Source organism: Fonsecaea pedrosoi (genome assembly GCF_000835455.1).
Source record: "Fonsecaea pedrosoi CBS 271.37 unplaced genomic scaffold supercont1.6, whole genome shotgun sequence".
Lineage (NCBI taxonomy): Eukaryota > Fungi > Ascomycota > Eurotiomycetes > Chaetothyriales > Herpotrichiellaceae > Fonsecaea > Fonsecaea pedrosoi.
This window is the reverse complement of record NW_013550610.1, coordinates 13,908-31,090: the sequence shown is the minus strand read 5'-3', so window position 1 is coordinate 31,090 and position 17,183 is coordinate 13,908. Positions and strand designations below refer to the sequence as shown.

The window sequence follows — 17,183 nt, the reverse complement described above, 5'->3', positions numbered from 1 at the left end:
CGAGGGAGTTAGGGAGAGAGGGTATCATCTATTTGACCCCTGGTCACTCATCCTCTGAATCGTAGTAATCGTCATCCGGGAGCAGACTCCGGTATCTTCGACTGGCGAGGTCCTCTTCTAGCCCTCCTTCGCTCTCGGGATCAATGTAGCCTGTCGATAGCTGTCAGCTGCTGAATCCTCTTGTTCAAACACATTGCGGGAGAGACTTACCGTCACCGCCAAAGAAACTCAACGCCACGGGCAAAAACACCAGCGCGTGGCTGCTCGCGAGAATCACAAGCGCCAGCCAAATGCGAAAGTAATACACTTCAAAGATCTTGCTCCTGGTGAATGCCAACACAACCACGCCCACAAACTTTGTGATGGTAATGCCGCTGAAGACGCTCCCACCCACGTTGACCAACGCCGTCCACGCCCGAATGTCCCTGGCTCGGAACTTGTGCCTTGCTCGCTCCATGATCGACTTGCTGGGGAACATGAACGCCCGGGCAATGTGTGCACAAAATTCGACACCAATGCCCACGGAAATAACCAGGTTCACCAGTGACACGGCGTTGAGGGAGACGCCAGCCACCGCCATGACACCAATGATATCCACCACGATCATGACGACTGTCCCCGCCACAATGATTCCCGTCAGTAGCGAGCCCAGCAACAATGAAGAAATGACAAAAATGATCGCAACAGCCACACAGAGAAGTGTCGCAGTCAGGCGAACAATGCTGCTGTACTGATCGAAGAAGATATAGTGTTTGCTGTAAGGGAACACGTCGATATTGTGGCGTGCGGAAATATCATCTGCTATCCGCCTGGCTGCGGCATAGGAATTGATAAAGTCGGCTTGACCTTGCAGAGGTGTGTGGAATGTGCGGAAATGACTTGCCGGGATATCGACATGATCCTTGTCGATGACCACGGCGTTCGAGTAAGCGGCCTGTCCTCCGTTTGGACATTCCTCATCGGTCGGAGCGTGAACCCACTTCTTAGCATAATAGACAAACTCGTCCCCTTCAGGCATGCCAGAGAGTGTGACATTCCAGTCATCTTCGCCGAAGCAGGTCTCGCCGTTTTCATCCTTGCAACAATCCGAAATTGGGTTGAGCCAGTAGAAAAAGTCATCGATCCAGCTGGCGGTGGCGGAGTTGATATAGCTGACATTCGGACGCTTCGACTCTTGCTCTAGAATATACGCTAGCGAATACTCGTCGCAAGTGGTGAACCTGCCGCAGAGTTCCTGCTGGTGCACCCTCGCCGTCACGTTGAGGTGTCGGGTGACAAAATATACCGGTGGTCCAGATCCAAAATAGTCATACAGGTCGTTGAAATACTGAATCATGTAGGAATCCTCAGGTAGTGCGATGCGCTGATCGAGTCCAAGTTGCACTCTCGGTATGAGTGCAACCCCGGCGGCGAAGAGGGTTACAAAAAAGGTAACAACCAACGTCTTGACCTTTTTGTCCAACAGACCTGGTGCATAGACTTTGCGGATGAACCGTTGCAGCCAGCCTTCCTCGTCACTGCCGAAGAAATGGCCACCAGGCATGCCCGTTGAATTGGCTCCCCGAACTGTGACACAAGGAAAACAGTCTGACCGGAGACTCTCGACTCTTCTTTGATTAAGCGCTAAGACAGAAACAAACATGGTGACCTGCAGCAGCGCGTTGATGAATACAGCACCTGCGGCGTATGCCGCGAAGTTCTTGACTGCGGGCATTCCCACAAATGCCCCCATAGCGAAGGCAATCGTCTCGGTTGAAGCCGACAGGAGAATGCTGGGTCCCATTCTGCCTAGGGCTTTTGCAACACGCACATCAATCTCTTCGTCTGGGTGGCTGACATTGACACGTTCGAACTCGTGGACAATCAAGAAGATGTTGTCCACTCCAACAGCGAGAACCAAGAATGGAATGACTTCGGCAATGATAAGCGTGACTTTAACCCCAGCCGCAGAAAAGAGGCCGACCGAGCCAGAGACTGACATGAGTACGATCAGGATGCCGGCAACACCCAGAGTGAATTTAGATTGAACAAACGCATTTGCGGGGTTACTAAGAAGCGACCTCAGGGACAGCGTTGTCGAGCCCAGAGAAAGGGAGGCGTAAATGAACATGACAACATAGCTGATGGCGACAATTTTGGCATCGGTGTTGGTCGACTTGTTGAGCTCCTCCTCGAGACTGATCTCGGTGTTGAAGGAGAGGCGCAAGCCGCGTGCTTTGGCAGATTCTTGGTAAATGAGCAAGTCATGCTTGAGAGCTCGCTCCCATTCCTCAGCCCTGGCCTCGGCCTCGGTACCGGGCTGATCATTGTTGACCACCCAAGTTGTGATCAGTGCCTTTGCTTCGGCGACATCGTCAATGTTCGCGTAGCCACCGAGCACTCGTCCCGGCTGAAGAGGGTCCATGAATTCTGGGAGGCACATCTGGTCACCAGGATGTGCAGCACAATGCTCAATTTGTGCTTTCCAGTCATCCATCAAGCCGGCGCCGAACCATCCACTCACAGATTGGACCACACAGGCAGAGCCCGTGGGTTTGAAACACACATCGTCTAGTTTGATCCCCTGCTCAGGGGACATCATGCGTGAAATACGCTGTTCAACGTCGAACCACCAGTCGAGCGTGTCGTAGCTCAAGACGGTGCTGTCTGGGGACGAATCGTTGACGAGAAAAGCTTGCTCTGTCCTGTAGAATGGGCCGAAGTTCTCGTCGAAGAAAGCCTTCTCTTGCGCCGCATCTGAGCTCGGGCTGACCCACAAACGGACTGGATCCCTCTCGACTTCGAATCTGAGCCATCCAAGACTGAGCAGTCCAATGACGACAATGTTTGTCCCAATGGTCAAAGCCGGGTACCGGGCGCAGAATCCGCCCAGTGCATGAAACGCCTGGTCCAAGATCTGATTGAGGTAATAGTTTCTCTGTGGCCGGTCAAGAATGCCCGCATTGTTGACCAGCTCGCCCTCATCCTCGTCGTCGCTTGGGGCGGAATCCTGCAGCAACTGAAGCCTCTCGCTCTTCCACTTCTTGTGTCGTTGATACGCTACATGTCCGGAAATAGCCACAACAAGGAGCAGCAGGCCGATCGAGTAGATGATGATGACGGCGAAAGAGAGACACGGAAGCTTTCCGACATGGCAGTAATTAACTGAACTGACCGGCTCTAGAGTTGGGCAAACCTCTGGGCAGTCGACGCAGCTGCAGCGATACTTGGTATCGGTGTCATTGCAAGCATAGACACGAGGGTCAGAGGCCTCCATACCCTGGCTGTTTCCAGCCCGAGGCTCCTCGGGGAAGTTGATCTGGAACGGGCTTCCCAACAGCTTCTTGTCACCCAGGAACTTGAGAAACTCGGTATAGTTGGTTGCGCCACCTCCGATAAAACTCATGGCCTTCCCACCACTCGCACCATTCTTGACCTCCTTACAGCTGTCATAGAAGCCACTCTGGTAATCTTTTGACCATATGTTATCCAGCTCGGTAACCACATCCTTGCCATTAGAAGCTTTGCCGATATCGGTGACGTTGACGAACAACGATTGATCAGGAGAGCAGGTAAATGTGCAGAATATATTGAAGAAATTCTCCTTGCAAGCAGGACACGACGCGATGATTCGTTCCGCCAGTTTCAGGTTCTTTTGCAGGGCATCCACTTGCTCCTCGTTGCAACAGACGTCGGTGTCTTGCCATTTCGCCCCGCATAGATTGACCAGCTTTTCACGCACCACGTCCGAGGGGGACTCGGCCTTTCCATTGTCCGGACAGGGTAGATCGGAGCCGAAGAAGCCCTGTTTTCCACAGTGGCCACGGATGGCGCATCGACCGGCTTCGTGAAGGGGCGTAGGGGCAGAGCAGAGTGCAAGCGGGATAGAGGTGGAGGCAGCAGCAAGCGCTGCTAGGGAGGGAGAAAAGAGGCGCATCGGTTTTGCTTGCTCTGGGAGGATTGAGGGAGAGGATTGAGGACTCGAAGGGTGTTTGTCGATTGAAATTGTGGCTGGGAGTCGCAGGCTATGTCATCCTGTAGAGGGGGCGAGCGTGGAAGCTTGGACAAAGGTACGAGGACGACTCAGATGGACCTCAGGTGTGGTTTAGGCCAAAAGAAGACAGAAGGTTTACAGAAAGACCGGAGGGATGTAGAGCACCAGTGCAGGTACCTAGGAAATCTGTAGAGAAGATACAAGTCGTTTTGTTTTGCAAGAGGCCGAAGCAGGTAAAGGGCATCCGCATTCTGACACGGAGACTGAATGACTGCACACCCACTCACTTTTCTCACAGGCTACGATGACGAGCCAAATTCCGCTCCTCCCACGTCACCACTTTTTGGTCTCTCACACTCCACCATGTACCCGACTCGCCGAGTACGAGTAATATGAGGACTGCGAGGTACGAGAATATCTGCAACATGTAGTTACCTCGGATTCCTTACACCCTCGGTGTCCTTTCTAGCCAGCGAATTGTATTGCCTTGCTTCCCACCCTGTGCTACTCACCCTTTGCACCTTGTTGACCATGAGCCACCCAAAGGCCGGCATTGACTCCCGACGCCTAGAACCCATTGAACCATCAGGGACGATCCTCTAAAGCTTGCCAGGCATAGCCTCAGGTACCAGGAACGTGCTTTGTACGAGTAGCTGCAGGACATTTGGGATGTGGCCCAGACGGCCATACACAATAGAAAGAATAGAGCGCAACAAACACAATGGATTGGCACCGGGTATCTGTGCAAACACCAGCTCCTCTTCGATCTCACTCTCCTCGCACACTCCGCAACTCCTCAATTTCCTGTTCTCTTTTTGGGTTTCTAGCAAGGCTAAAATACATATGTTAGAAGGGAAAAGAAGCGCTCAAAATCCCCGGAAGCTCCCCCTATCCTTCCCAGGTATCAAGTGCCAACCGGAGCCTCAGCCCTCAAAGAATTGATCGGTTCAAACTCCAGCTCAAGCAGTTCCCTCAACATCACATCCTTTGGCGCCTAGCCCATAATGCACATTTGTTCTTTCCCTGTCGCTGTAAAAAGGGCTCCATGATGCAGAATCTCTTTCACATGCCGGAAAGAAAAATGTCACCGGCCGCTCTGCGAAGTCACAATCCCTTTTCAGCTCTCTCCTGCAGTAGCGGCTGGCTTTACTTCGCTAGGCTTCGAATCTGCGGGCTTGCTGTCGGACGCTCCATCTGTAGTCTTCTGGTAAGTGCCTCGTCCACCACCACGGCCGCCACGGCCACCTCGATCATCTCCCCTGCCGCGCCCACGTCCGCGAAATCCACCTCGCCCTCGGCCGCCTTCACTATCACTTGCCCCTCCACTCTGATATCCTCCACGCGTGGGAGTATTGGCCGACCCAGCCGCGCCCCGATTACTGGGTTGCCATGTCCCAACACCGCCTTGGCTGTGATTGTCGCGTTGATGAAGACCTGGCACTCGATCCGTGCGCTCTTCAAACCACGTAAACTTTGGTACCTTGCCGGAAGAGTTCTTGTGGTTTTGCGCTTCGCCTTGCACTCTGGTCAAAGCAGCCTCGGCAATCTCGTGAGTCTCGAACTGCACCTTCCAATTGGGGAATTTACCCATTCTGCTAATGGCTCTGATCTTTTCGCGGTCCTCATCACCAAAACAGTCTCGGATATGTTGTTCACTGTCAGCCTGAGACACATAAAGGGCAGTTGGTGGTCTGCGCTCGGAAGGAGGTGTTGCAGCTTTGGCTTTAGCGGCCTCGCCTTCACCGGTCTTCTCTCCACTCGTACCGTTGGTGGCTGCGATTGTAGTTGTTGGAACCCCAGAGGATGAGGGTTGGGGGGTCAATGGCTTGGCCTGGGACACAGGCGGCGCCGGAGACCCTACTACAGGGGGAGTTCCTGTTTTGGCGGTAGGGGTTGGTGTGGGTTGGGGGGGTTGACCGGGTCTGGTCTGTTGCTGATGAGGTGGCGCTTGTTGCTGTAGAGGCTTTTGTTGTTGTGGGAAAGGCTGTGTCGGCGCAGAGAAGGCAGGAGTGCGGTTCTGAGCCGGACCGGTTGAGGCAGGGACAGGAGGCATGGAACCCGAGCCCACAGACGCTGGACCTGTCGGCGGTTGTTGAGGAGCCGTTGGAGGCCCCGTGGGTTTTCCTCGATGAGCAAAGTTGAAGCCTTGCGCTCGCATCTCTGTCCCAATACGACCGCCTTCGATTTCCAAGACGAGATACCCGAATGCAGCGTCCGCGAGATTGAAGTTCCACATGTTCTTGAAGGCACTTTCGTCCACCTGACCTGCCCCAGGTCCACCTCCCACAGGTCCGCCGAAAGGATTGCCTCCATTCGCAGTGCTGGGCATCTTCTCTACAATTTCCAAGGCACTGTGGAGGAGGGCTTTGTGATTGGTATTGTTTTCGATCGCCTGCTCCACGTCCATCTTGACCGTTTCCCACACGTCCTGGAAGGATGCTTTGGACGCCGCCAACTTTCCGCGATAATGATCCAGAGATGGGTTAACGGAGAATTCGTTGTACGAGCTGCCATATCGGAAATGTAGACCCGCCGAAATGGAAAAATCGGCCTTGAGAGTGACAGAGAGTTGGTTCAAAATGCCGTCTCTGGCAGGGGACGCGTGTGTCAGAAAGATGCGGGTTTCTGAGGGATCGTACACGCGGTTTGCGGTGTCGATTAGAGCGCCAATTTGAAGCAGCGTCGTCCACATGGTCCCTTGTCCGCCTGCAATGTAGGTCTTGCCTTCTCCATTGTCAAATAGCTTGTGAATAACGACTGCGCCACCGAGTCCGAGGAGTCTCAATTTTACTCCGCCAATATCAAGTAATCTTGAATTAACTTCGTCGATAATGTGCAGGTTGTCCACCTTGTACTCGCCTGACCGAAAACGTTCCAGCACTCTCACATCTTCACAAGCTCCCCATACCGTATAGACTGGTACGTCCAGGGTGATTTGCTTGTTGAGTAGAAGTGGTAATTCTGAAAGGGGTAGTTGGTCGGGTGTGAACATTTGCTTGATCGGCCGCTGCGGTTGAGGCTGGGCGATTTGGCGCTTCACATGTTCGCTAAGGAGGGGAGAATATTGCGCGACATGTTTCAGTGTCCTAAATTTTGGTGTAAGCCATCGTGTACCAAATCCCAGGGCTTGGAGTAAATCCTACTTCTCGGCTATTCTCTCCAGCGAGGTGTTGTCATAGAATCCGAAGTCGCCGGTGTGTAAAATGTAATCGGCCTTTGCGGTCTTTGCCAGTTCATTCAGAGATCTAAGATTTCCTAGAGTTCCTGGAGTCAGACCTGTTTTAAGGCTGGATGAAACACCGCAAACTGACCTCTGACATCTGCAATACAAAGAACTCGAATGGGCCCGGACTGAATGATGCGGCCGTTGTTTGGCAATAGCGCCTGAGCCCCAGGAGTCGGCCCTGTGGTGGTACCGTTCGGCAGGTATCCTGGATTCGGGAACTGAGGACGTGGCTGTTGACGGAGGTGAATCAGTGGAAGTGCTATGGGGGCCATGGTTCGGGATGCCATGGTCGCGCAAGAAGAGAGGGAAAGAAGGACGTGAAGTTCTTCGTTTGATCGGAGAAATGGGGAGGACTTACTGAAGCCATGAGTGAATGGCGAGCTAGAGGCTGCGCGACACAGTTGTGATTTCCACGTAAGGCCGCAGGCGAGTGAAGCGTGCGGCGAGTTGAGAGGTTTGGGGAACGGGGGTCAGAATTAGTATTAGAAATTTGTCTCTAAGAGGTTTGACGAGATCAGGCGCGTTCAACTCAGAGACGCTGAGGGAGAAGATGAGAAGAACAATGGTCGAAAGGCGATGAAGAAGATACAAAGACTCGACTGTTCAGACACTTCAGGTCGTCGGGACAAATTCATGGACGAAACCCCAGGAAAGCAAAATACAAGCGGCAAGAGCTGCTCTTTCCTGTCTTGGCCTAGTCTCTTGGCGCTCTCCCCCCTTTACTTTCTGTATCAGACTCAACGCTACCAGGCTACGAAGCATTTCAAGAAGCCAAGGACACCAGCCTTTGTATCAGAGCTAGGTGACAATTTGTTGTTCTTTTCTGCTGCTACATCTTCCGCATGGCTGGTGCGGAAGGCCTTATGAATGAAGGTTCCCCGCCAACATCACAAAAAGTTGACGGGCAGACGTTGTTACATGTAAATGCGTCAAACCTTTGCCTCAACAACCTCAACTCCAGATCGCATCATCTCCTAGATAGCTTCAAACAACACATGCAAGCCAGGTATACCCCAGAGTCGTCCATTTTTTGATGATAAAATATACCCTCCTCGTGAAGCCCATCCGTAATAAAGGCCGACCAATCGTCCCTGAGCACATCTCGAACGTCTCAGTCAAGGGTCTTGACTTTGTGTCTAGACAGCGCCCAAAATCTCGTCGACATCCTTCTTGTAGACAACGGCGCCACCTTCGGAGCACTTGGCCTTTGATCGAAGCTCACTACACAGGTTATCAATATCAATTTCGCCGTTTCGGAATTTCTCCATGGACTGCAGTCGATCCCTGTGATGGAAGTTAGCACCTGTGGCTTAATTCTAGGTGGGAGGGTCACGAACCAAATCTTGTTGCAGGTCATAGGTTTCTCATTATCGGGAACAACTTCCTCGTTGCCATTCTTGGCTTCTTCAACTTGTTTTAGGAGGTCCACCTTTGATGCCGGGTCTGGCGCCACGTCGTTATAGTTATGAAGAGGGCTGCCTAGATCCGGGAGCGGATAGGCATCATTGAAGAATGCCCCAAAGTCTTGCGACAGGATATTGTCCTGCGTCTCGCGATAATCGCCGAATAATATAGGGTCAAAGGTATTGTTGTTCTGTTGAGCGAGCCAGTTGATACCGTTGACATCGAAGCCGGGGTCATTAACGTAGCCTAACGGATTCTCGTTAGACATTTTCAAGATTGGCGGTATCGGATCCTCTGCACAGCCACAGGCCAGCTGGAGTTGATCGCGGAGATAGTCCTTACCACCAAAAGGAACTTGATGTTCTTCGCTGATAGGGTTGAGATTGTACTCAGTAAGCTTGTTTGCAGGAGAGTTCAAGCTTGGCTCCGGAGAAGTGCCAATTGATGATATAGCATTCTGCGATTCGGTACATGAACTGGGGGAGTCGGAGTTGGAAGTACTGGAGTTTGAATACTGCCCGGGCAAGTTACTCAAGACTCCATTGTCAAGACTGCCGCGATTGCTCTGACTCGCGCCGTTGAAAGCAGAGACAGCGGATTTGGGGAAGTAACCTCCCAGGCTAGCGTGGCGACTGGCTTCCAGGATGGATGGACTAAACAATCCAGACAAGCTGTCAACACTTCCATTCTGCTCCTGCCGTTGGCTCTGAGGCTGGGGAGAGGCGGTAAAGGTGTTGCCAATGGGCGACTGGCTCATGGACCCGTATCTTGTCGCTTGGTTCTGCGAAGCTGACGTGGAACGACGACTGGCAGGATTTTGAGCGCCAGGCGTGGCACTTGGGGTTGGAACCGAGGGAGACCTGCCATTGCTGGAAGCTTGTTGCCTCTGCGAGTTGGAATTGCCAAACAACCTTGTCGCAGGCATCGGAGGAAGGTCACCGAATTTGGGAAATTCAAATTGGAAGTCGTTGCCACTGGTGCTGCGATTTTGGCTAGTTGTAACCGGTTGTGATCTATTCAAACCATTACTGCTGATCCAAGAGAGTCGCTTGCGGTATTCTTTCAACTCGACTTGCAAGCGCTCCACCTGGGCGCGAAGAAGGCCGTTTTCATGGTTGGCCGACTCCGAGGCTTTTTCTAGATCCTCGACTTTGGTTTCTAGGTCCTTGAGATGCTTTTCCTTGCGCTCTCTGAAGGCTCGTTGCGCGGCCCGGTTCTGGGCCTTGCGTTTTGAGGTAGGCTCCGAAGTCAATGGCTTCCTTCCGGGCTTTTTGGCAGTCTTGTCTTCGCCTTCTCTTCTCTTACCGCCGCCTTCATCGTCGTCGTCTTTTCCGTCGACGCTCTTGCGCTTATCGTGGAGGTCGGTGGACGCCGGCTCTCCGGGTATCTCGCCGATCATGCGACTATTCTCATCAAAGTCAAATGATTCATCGCCAAAGTCGGCGTCAGGATCGAAGTCCAGAAATGGGCTGTCATCACTGAACTCGAGGTTTCCGGAGCCGGGAGCACTGGACATGTTTGGAGTGAAGTTGAAATTCTGTGGAGTGTTCTTTTGAGTATTCGACGTCGATTGATTTGATGAAGAATCGGTCTTCAGTGCCGCCAGGAGAATCTCTCGTTGTTCCGAAGATAGGTAAAGACCTTCTATAGACTGTCGCGACATGAATTTGGTGGAAATCGATGGTTGCTTGAGAGCACGACTTGTCACGGTCCGCGAACACCAGATCAAGGTCGTCGGAAAAGAAGGGGAGAAAGTTCAATTGCAGAATGCACGAGACAGTGCCCCCCTCTACTGCGTCGATAGGCAGTATCAAGAGGCGGCTTCGAGGTCGCAGGTTGGATACGAAAGGCGTGGAGGAAGGAGTAGAGTGAACGAAGGGATGAAAGCAGAGTGGGATGAAGGGAGGGTCAAGTTTGGGGGGCACGAATAATAGGCGGGGCGATCACCGCACAAGGGCGAGCGGCTCCCAAAGAAAAGTATGGGTGATTCTAACTCGTCAGAAAACCCTCAATGATGGCAGCGGCGGATATTGGTATGAGAAGGCTCTGAGGACCTGGAAACGGACAAATGAGATGGAAGGGAGGTGGAAAAGAAAGGGAATTGAGAGTTGCGATGAGATCAATCGGAGCGGAGGGTGGTAGAAGAGAGGAGTTTGTGTGGATGGTACGAGTTAAGGGCGCAGACCCTGAAGTGTCAGTTCGATAGTGAGCACCGCCTATGGGGGTACCGACTTCAATGCCCCGTTAGTGATGCTCTTTACCCGGAAGCCCCCAAACCGCTAGGTGATTCTAAATGATTTCTGCTAACTCCCTCTGGACGGAGTAGACTGCCTAACTAGAGCCCTGTCCTGTCCGGGGGGAGGGGTCCTGCATGCCTGGACCTTGCCTAGGGATCACCTAGGTAGTAGGTACCGCCTACAAAGTACAGGTGTATCAAGTGCCGCCATTCACTGCGGTTTCCGGGTACATATTCCCCTCTTGGATTATTGCCTCTTTGCCTCTTCACAATCGCCCTGCGGTCCATACCATCTTCTTTACAATCTCTTGGTCGTGGATGGAGTAAAACCACTCGTTCAGCGAGCCAAGGTAAGATGTGGCGAATACTGGTCGGGAGATGCCAGCAGGAGTAGGCAAAGCAGACTGCGTATGAGTGGCCCTCCAAGTTGATTTCTAAGCGGCAGTGAGTCGCGACCGATCCATGCCCATCCACGGCGGTCCATCTCAATACCGATTCAACCCTGTCGGCGAATCAGCGGTGCTTGCTGTCTACGGCCACTCTACCATAAACAGCCTCCCAGCCCGTCATCCTGCCTTTCCACCAATTGTCGCCAGGGTTCCGAGCGCAAATTTACTTTTGTCCTGATACGAGCTCAATGGGTCCGGCGTGGTACGTTTTGGCTGTACGCAGCAGAGTCACACTTTGCTGTGCCTGTTTTTTTTAAGTTCTCACTCCTATCACCAGCTGTCTTTCTTCAAACCGACGTCATACATCCCTGTCTATCCGTAATGTCCGCATGGTGTTACTTGAGGCTGTGGTAGGGCAGGCAAGCTCTTGCGTGGGGTGACTTGTCGACTTGACGTTTTTCGGGTTCTCGACAAGTTTGACGATCACAAAGTAGAAGAGCCGCGGCAGAGTGACTAAAAAAAGAGGGCAAAATTCTTGAGGATCGGAAGGTGATGGAGCCACAGCTAAGAAAGAGGTTCGAGAAGCACCACCGAATGTTAGGTATTGGTAGGTTCAGTATTTCCGGCTGCGGAGGCGAAAAGCCTTGGCGAGCCGCAAGCCAACTGCCCTCATCTCTGGCACGTTATCCAAAGTACCCGGTACAGGCAAGGCTTCGTAGGGAAACCATTTGCAACCATTCTCTCATATCGATTGTCTTTCTTTGGTGTACCTGTAAATCGGATCCACAAAGATCTCGCATCTCTCTCTTGCCATCGTTCGAACTCCGCCGTCCACAAAACTGCAGTCATGAACGCTGCCGAAGTCGCGGTCCTTGAAGGCGAAGTAAAGGAATATAAACTGCAACTGGAGACAGTCCAGCTGAGTTTGCAGAATGACCCGGACAACAGCGAGTTGCAGAGTCTCAAACAAGAACTTGAAGAAGTCATATCCCTCACCGAATCAGCCATTGCAGAGCTAAAGCCTCCATCAGCACCCGCTCCGCCTGCGCAAACTGCCACCCCGCCAGGGAAGGAAAAATGGTCCAAAGAGAACCATCCTGCGTACCAGGCCGGTTATCGGAAGCCTGAGGTCGAGACGGAAGACACGAGCAATCCCACAGCCTTTTCTGTCAACGACACGGTCTCGGCCAGATGGAAGTCCGGGGATGGAGGATTCTATCCAGCGCGCATCACCTCCATCACAGGTTCCTCTAGTGACCCGGTCTACATCGTAACATTCAAGAACTACGGCAATACAGAAACACTCAAAGCCAAGGACATCAAGCCGCTGACCAATGAAGCCAGGAAGCGCAAGGCTGATGGAATGTCAGGATCATCCACACCAGTGCCTCCGCCCTCGAATCCGAATGTTATCTCGGCCGCAGCCAGCGTCGACCCTGCTCTAGCGCAGCAAGCCCGCCGTGAACCAAGCAAAGTCAGCGATGGGCCCATCCGACCAGCGAAGATTCCTCGCAAAGTCAAGGCCAACAAGGAACTCGAGGCGGGCAAATCGAAATGGCAAGATTTTGCGGCCAAGAGCAAGGCTGGAAAAACAACCAAGAAGGAGAGCATGTTCCGCACGGGCGAAAGTGTTAACGCTAGGGGTAGGTTTTTGTTTTGTTGCACTAAAGACCAAGAATCCTACTGACTGTTGGCTAGTTGGCTTCACCGGCAGCGGTCACGAGATGCGCAAAGATCCTGCAAGAACGCGACATATCTACCAGCAGGGTGGTCAAGAAGACTGAAGACGACGCTGGGAGGCATTTTGAACCTGTGTTTCCCATCAGTACCTATCTTGCTTGTTTGCTTTGAGCGTTCATGGATTTTTATGAGGCAAACGCTGACGGGACGGCCAATTGCAGATTCAACCACGACATGCATCGGCGATGTACAGATCGGAGCCGGGCGTAGATCTATAATGAGACAAGTATCTTTCCTATCTGCATCATGACAGTCTCTGACGTTTCGATTTATCCAGAGTGGTGGGTGAGAGAACGGCTGCAAGGTCTGGAGTCACACCCAACCCAGCCCAAGCGGGGATGGCCTGATCCAGTCAGTTGGTCTCTGGGATCTTGTCAGAGACTGTCCATCTTGCGTAGGTGATTTTGATTGACTACGCGAGCATTCGTGAACCTCACAAATGTCTCTCTGATCTGTTCTCGAGGCATTGTATTGCAGTCAGCCATCATGCGCTGCTGTCCTGACAAACGCCATTGGGAAGCGCTATTCTCGATGCCGGTTCGGGTTCCAGATCCGACTGTGCTCGCCATATCATTGTGTCCGGTCCGCCTAAATCTGGCACACGTGTTTCTGTATCAGCCCATGCTGTTGTCCTGCGGATTAATCTTGCTTTCTGCGCTTAGAGCCTCGACGGACTGCGTGTGCACGTCCTATTTGTGATCACTCTCCCCTCCTGAGGTACATGGACTCAGGCAAGCACATGCTAGCAGGTACTTGGTATTGGAGGGGTGACATCCACCTCTTTTCAAGTCGAGTATCCGAGATGTATCGGTAGATGTTCTGGGGGATGTCATGCAACACTGTAGACGGAACCCAATGAAACGAAAACAGCGTTTCCATCGTTTCCTTCCTTTTTCCTTTTTTTTTGTAGGTCGTGGGATCACAATCCACCCTGAATCCTAAAGCTGCTGACCACCAACACCAGCATATTGATGATCCCCCACAAGAGCGGCGTCCAGGTACTCATCCCAAAGTACCCGGCGTTGTAGACGGCGCCGAGGACCAAGCCGACCAAGCTGCCGGCGAGGAGGGCCTCGCTGGCCCCGATGACGATGTAGACGACGGGGACGAGCCAGACCCAGCCCAACGTCTCTGCGATGGGGTTCTTGCTGTCGCCGCCGCCGAGCAGTATGCGGTTCTTGGGACTCAGGGCCCGTCCGGCGGGTGAGGCGAGGTACTTGCGCCGCTGGTCCGCCGAGGCGAGCTGCATGAGCACGGCCCAGGCGGCGACGCACCCGTGCGCGGCCACCATGGTGAGCAGCGTCCAGTACAGCGTGTACCGGTAGATGTCGGACAGGAAGTACAGGTATTGCGGCTCGCCCGGGTTGGCGTGGACGGGCCAGTATAGGGCTGGGAAGTCGGGGGTCACGTAGGAGAGGGGCACGCCGCTGCCGTAGGTGGTCATTTTTCTCTTCTTTGGGGAGGAGAAGTAGTCAAGGAGTTCGCGGTGGTCGTTGGGGAGGAGGGAGAAGTGATCCTAGAACTGACAGAGGTTGAGCAGGCCAAAAGTATCTCTCAATACTACCTCCTACGGCGTGAGGAGCTCGTCGTGACGGACCGCATATTTCAAGGTGAAGCTGAAGTTGGGATTGGCATTGGCATTGACACGAAAACGAACCTGCGACAAGTGACGCTTGATGGGAGGGAAACACACTCTGTATACATGATCTGCTCTGGGGGTTTTGGTCGGAACATACCATCCGAGGTTTATCCGAGGCCCTCAGAGCATGATTGGTTCACTCCTGGACTTGCCCTTCCCACGCTTCCCCGGGTTTATGGACTTACATACTCCACAATCTCAGTGTCACAGAAGACAAACACCATACCGAAACAACAAAAGGTAAAAGAGAAATCGAGGCTCGGAAGAAACACTGTGAGATAAAATGCTAGGGGGCATAAGTGTGTCTACCGTACACTCCCCAGAAGGAGACGTACAATCCCTGCTGCTGCTCCTTCCACGGGAGACTATGCGATCTTTCCATTGATTGACTCCCTGGGTAGTTAGCATTACTTTCATGCTTGATGGACGTTCTATCACAGACATAGTCGTCACAATGTAACAAAGCAACAGGAGAGTTACATTCCTTCACATGCTTCAAATTACCAACCAATACGCTAGTCCAGAATTCAAGCCTGAAAGGCAAATTCTATTATTTCAACAAGGCTGCGGGCCTCCTAGGCACCATTGTCTGGTTGCCCACCACCTGCGGTCTTCTGGGTGTTTTGGTGGCTTTTGATAGCAAGTCATCAATCACGTGGAAATCGGGGTGTGACTGGCGAGGGTCCACGCTGTAGAGGATACATCTGGCATCCCTACTCTGTGGCGGGTTTCTCACCGAGGTACAATAGTTGCAGACTGGATTCCCGGGTATGCGCGTTCTCGCATCTACCTTTTGGCCCAAAAGTGCCTTGATGGCCATCAAATTCATGTGGTGAACTGCAAGGTGCAGCGGAGGCAACAACCCATCAGCTTTACCAGACGCAAGCTCCATATCGGCCTTAGCGTCGATCAAGAGAGACACCATACCTGGCTGGTTGCTGATGATGGCCTGGTGCAAGGCAGTATTACCTGTGCTGTCCTTCATGTTGATGGCATCGAGGCTTGCCACCTTGCACAACTTCTTGAGGACTTCTTCTTGGCCGTTTTTGACCGCTTCGTGCAGTGCCGGTTTGAATTTGCTGTCAAAGGGCGGCTGTGGTTTCCACGACACGAGATTGGAGTGGCTCTGGATCATTGCTTCGACCAATACCAGCTTTCCATCGCGGCTGGCCTTGGACAACACAGGAAAACCCGCGCGCAACGATGCTTGATTTTTATTGTCATGCAGAAATGCGCGCAACAGCTCCAAGGATGATGCTTCTTTCGACGAGTGCATCTCCATAACATATTGTAGCGGATATTTGCCAGCGTGATCCTTCGTCTCCATCTTACATCCGTGGCTGAGTAAAGTCCTAACGAAGTCTGGGCTTTCGCATTTGACGGCATAATGGAGTAGTGTGTGACCATTGCTGTCGGTGGAGTTAATGTCGGCCTTGTGATTCAGCAAAAGTTCAGCCACACTACGTTGTTTCTCTCTCACTGCCGGATCACGGTGTTTCTCTCTCACTGCCAATGACAGAGGGGCATCTCCCTCGTCATTCCTTGCGTTGATCAAACCCCGAGCTTTTTCGACAAGGTAGCTTGCGACTTTGATGGATCCATTCCGGGCGGCGCAGTGTAGCGGCGTATCATGAGGGTACTTTTTGTTGGTCCCCGCAATCTGTGCGAGCTTTTCCTCAACAAGAAACTCGACAATACCCACTTTATCGTTTGAGATGGCGATGTAAAACAAGTATTTCGAGGTCGGAATCTCGACACGAGGACTTTCCATTTCCATCTTTGGACCTGAGCGTGGCCCTGAGGCTCGCCGCTTCAACCTGAGATGCTCCGCACGTGACTGAGTACTGTAGAGTGCGGCCTGAGCAGTGGCGCCCATATCTGGGCCAGGGCCGGCTTCCCGGCACCCGCCTATAGTTGCCAATTTATCGCCTCGGCTAAGCTTATAGTACCCATAACCTGTCCCACTAATTCTAGTTGACGTCATGGTTACAAAAGTTCCTTTCTCTAAATTAGGTTAAGTCTAGGTCCAGCTTCGCTATCATCCCACTCCCCTTACAGTTCCGTATCTCCATAAGGACAACGAGTTAAGTGCTCGATTGCTTAAGGTATGTTAGCGCTTGTGTGCTGTTATATCATCAAACATCGCGGTATTCGCGATTAGTGGCAAACAGCCTATCACGAAATATTCGGCCACGGGTCGATCTAGCAGCTGTCTAGCTGGCCAAAGTCAAGGTTCGTTACGTTCCGTCCTTCGATAAACTTTACTACTAGAGACCATAAGGAAAATCTTTTATCCGATATATCATGCTGTAACGCTAAGCCCAACTATTAGTTGGTCTCACCCAGCTATTGAAAGCCGAAGCTATCTGTTAGAAACGGCCTTCATATGACCTGGAGCGCGGGGCGCCCGGAGGCAGGTCTGCCGGTTAGCAGCCTAGCGATACAAGGCTAGGTCACGTGCCGCACGTGACTACCTAAAGGGGAAAGAAATGATATGGCGATATATTAGTATAGTCCATATCAACATATCAACATATCGTCCCCGGTTGTCTATTCAGGACACACCTTATAAGTAT

At 52.4% G+C, this 17,183-nt stretch overlaps 6 protein-coding genes across 6 annotated transcripts; 1 reads left to right on the top strand and 5 right to left on the bottom strand.

The window, feature by feature from the left end:
* Positions 1-43: 43 nt before the first annotated feature.
* On the bottom strand, positions 44-3,916 carry Z517_08994 (uncharacterized protein; the record flags this gene model as incomplete). The annotated part of the gene is made up of 2 exons (XM_013424904.1): positions 44-150; positions 211-3,916. The coding sequence occupies 2 exons, from the start codon at positions 3,914-3,916 to the stop codon at positions 44-46; spliced, it is 3,813 nt and encodes a 1,270-aa protein (XP_013280358.1).
* A 1,174-nt stretch (positions 3,917-5,090) lies between these two features.
* On the bottom strand, positions 5,091-7,486 carry Z517_08993 (uncharacterized protein; the record flags this gene model as incomplete). The annotated part of the gene is made up of 3 exons (XM_013424903.1): positions 5,091-7,059; positions 7,117-7,228; positions 7,285-7,486. 3 exons carry the CDS (start codon positions 7,484-7,486, stop codon positions 5,091-5,093), a joined length of 2,283 nt encoding a protein of 760 aa, XP_013280357.1.
* An 849-nt stretch (positions 7,487-8,335) lies between these two features.
* Z517_08992 (uncharacterized protein) lies at positions 8,336-10,266 on the bottom strand (the record flags this gene model as incomplete). Its single annotated transcript, XM_013424902.1, has 2 exons — positions 8,336-8,483; positions 8,537-10,266. The coding sequence occupies 2 exons, from the start codon at positions 10,264-10,266 to the stop codon at positions 8,336-8,338; spliced, it is 1,878 nt and encodes a 625-aa protein (XP_013280356.1).
* Positions 10,267-12,075: 1,809 nt separating this feature from the next.
* On the top strand, positions 12,076-13,012 carry Z517_08991 (uncharacterized protein; the record flags this gene model as incomplete). Its single annotated transcript, XM_013424901.1, has 2 exons — positions 12,076-12,871; positions 12,927-13,012. The coding sequence occupies 2 exons, from the start codon at positions 12,076-12,078 to the stop codon at positions 13,010-13,012; spliced, it is 882 nt and encodes a 293-aa protein (XP_013280355.1).
* Positions 13,013-13,887: 875 nt separating this feature from the next.
* On the bottom strand, positions 13,888-14,412 carry Z517_08990 (uncharacterized protein; the record flags this gene model as incomplete). The annotated part of the gene is made up of 1 exon (XM_013424900.1): positions 13,888-14,412. The coding sequence occupies one exon, from the start codon at positions 14,410-14,412 to the stop codon at positions 13,888-13,890; it is 525 nt and encodes a 174-aa protein (XP_013280354.1).
* Positions 14,413-15,157: 745 nt separating this feature from the next.
* Z517_08989 (uncharacterized protein) lies at positions 15,158-16,591 on the bottom strand (the record flags this gene model as incomplete). Its single annotated transcript, XM_013424899.1, has 1 exon — positions 15,158-16,591. One exon carries the CDS (start codon positions 16,589-16,591, stop codon positions 15,158-15,160), a length of 1,434 nt encoding a protein of 477 aa, XP_013280353.1.
* Positions 16,592-17,183: the final 592 nt, after the last annotated feature.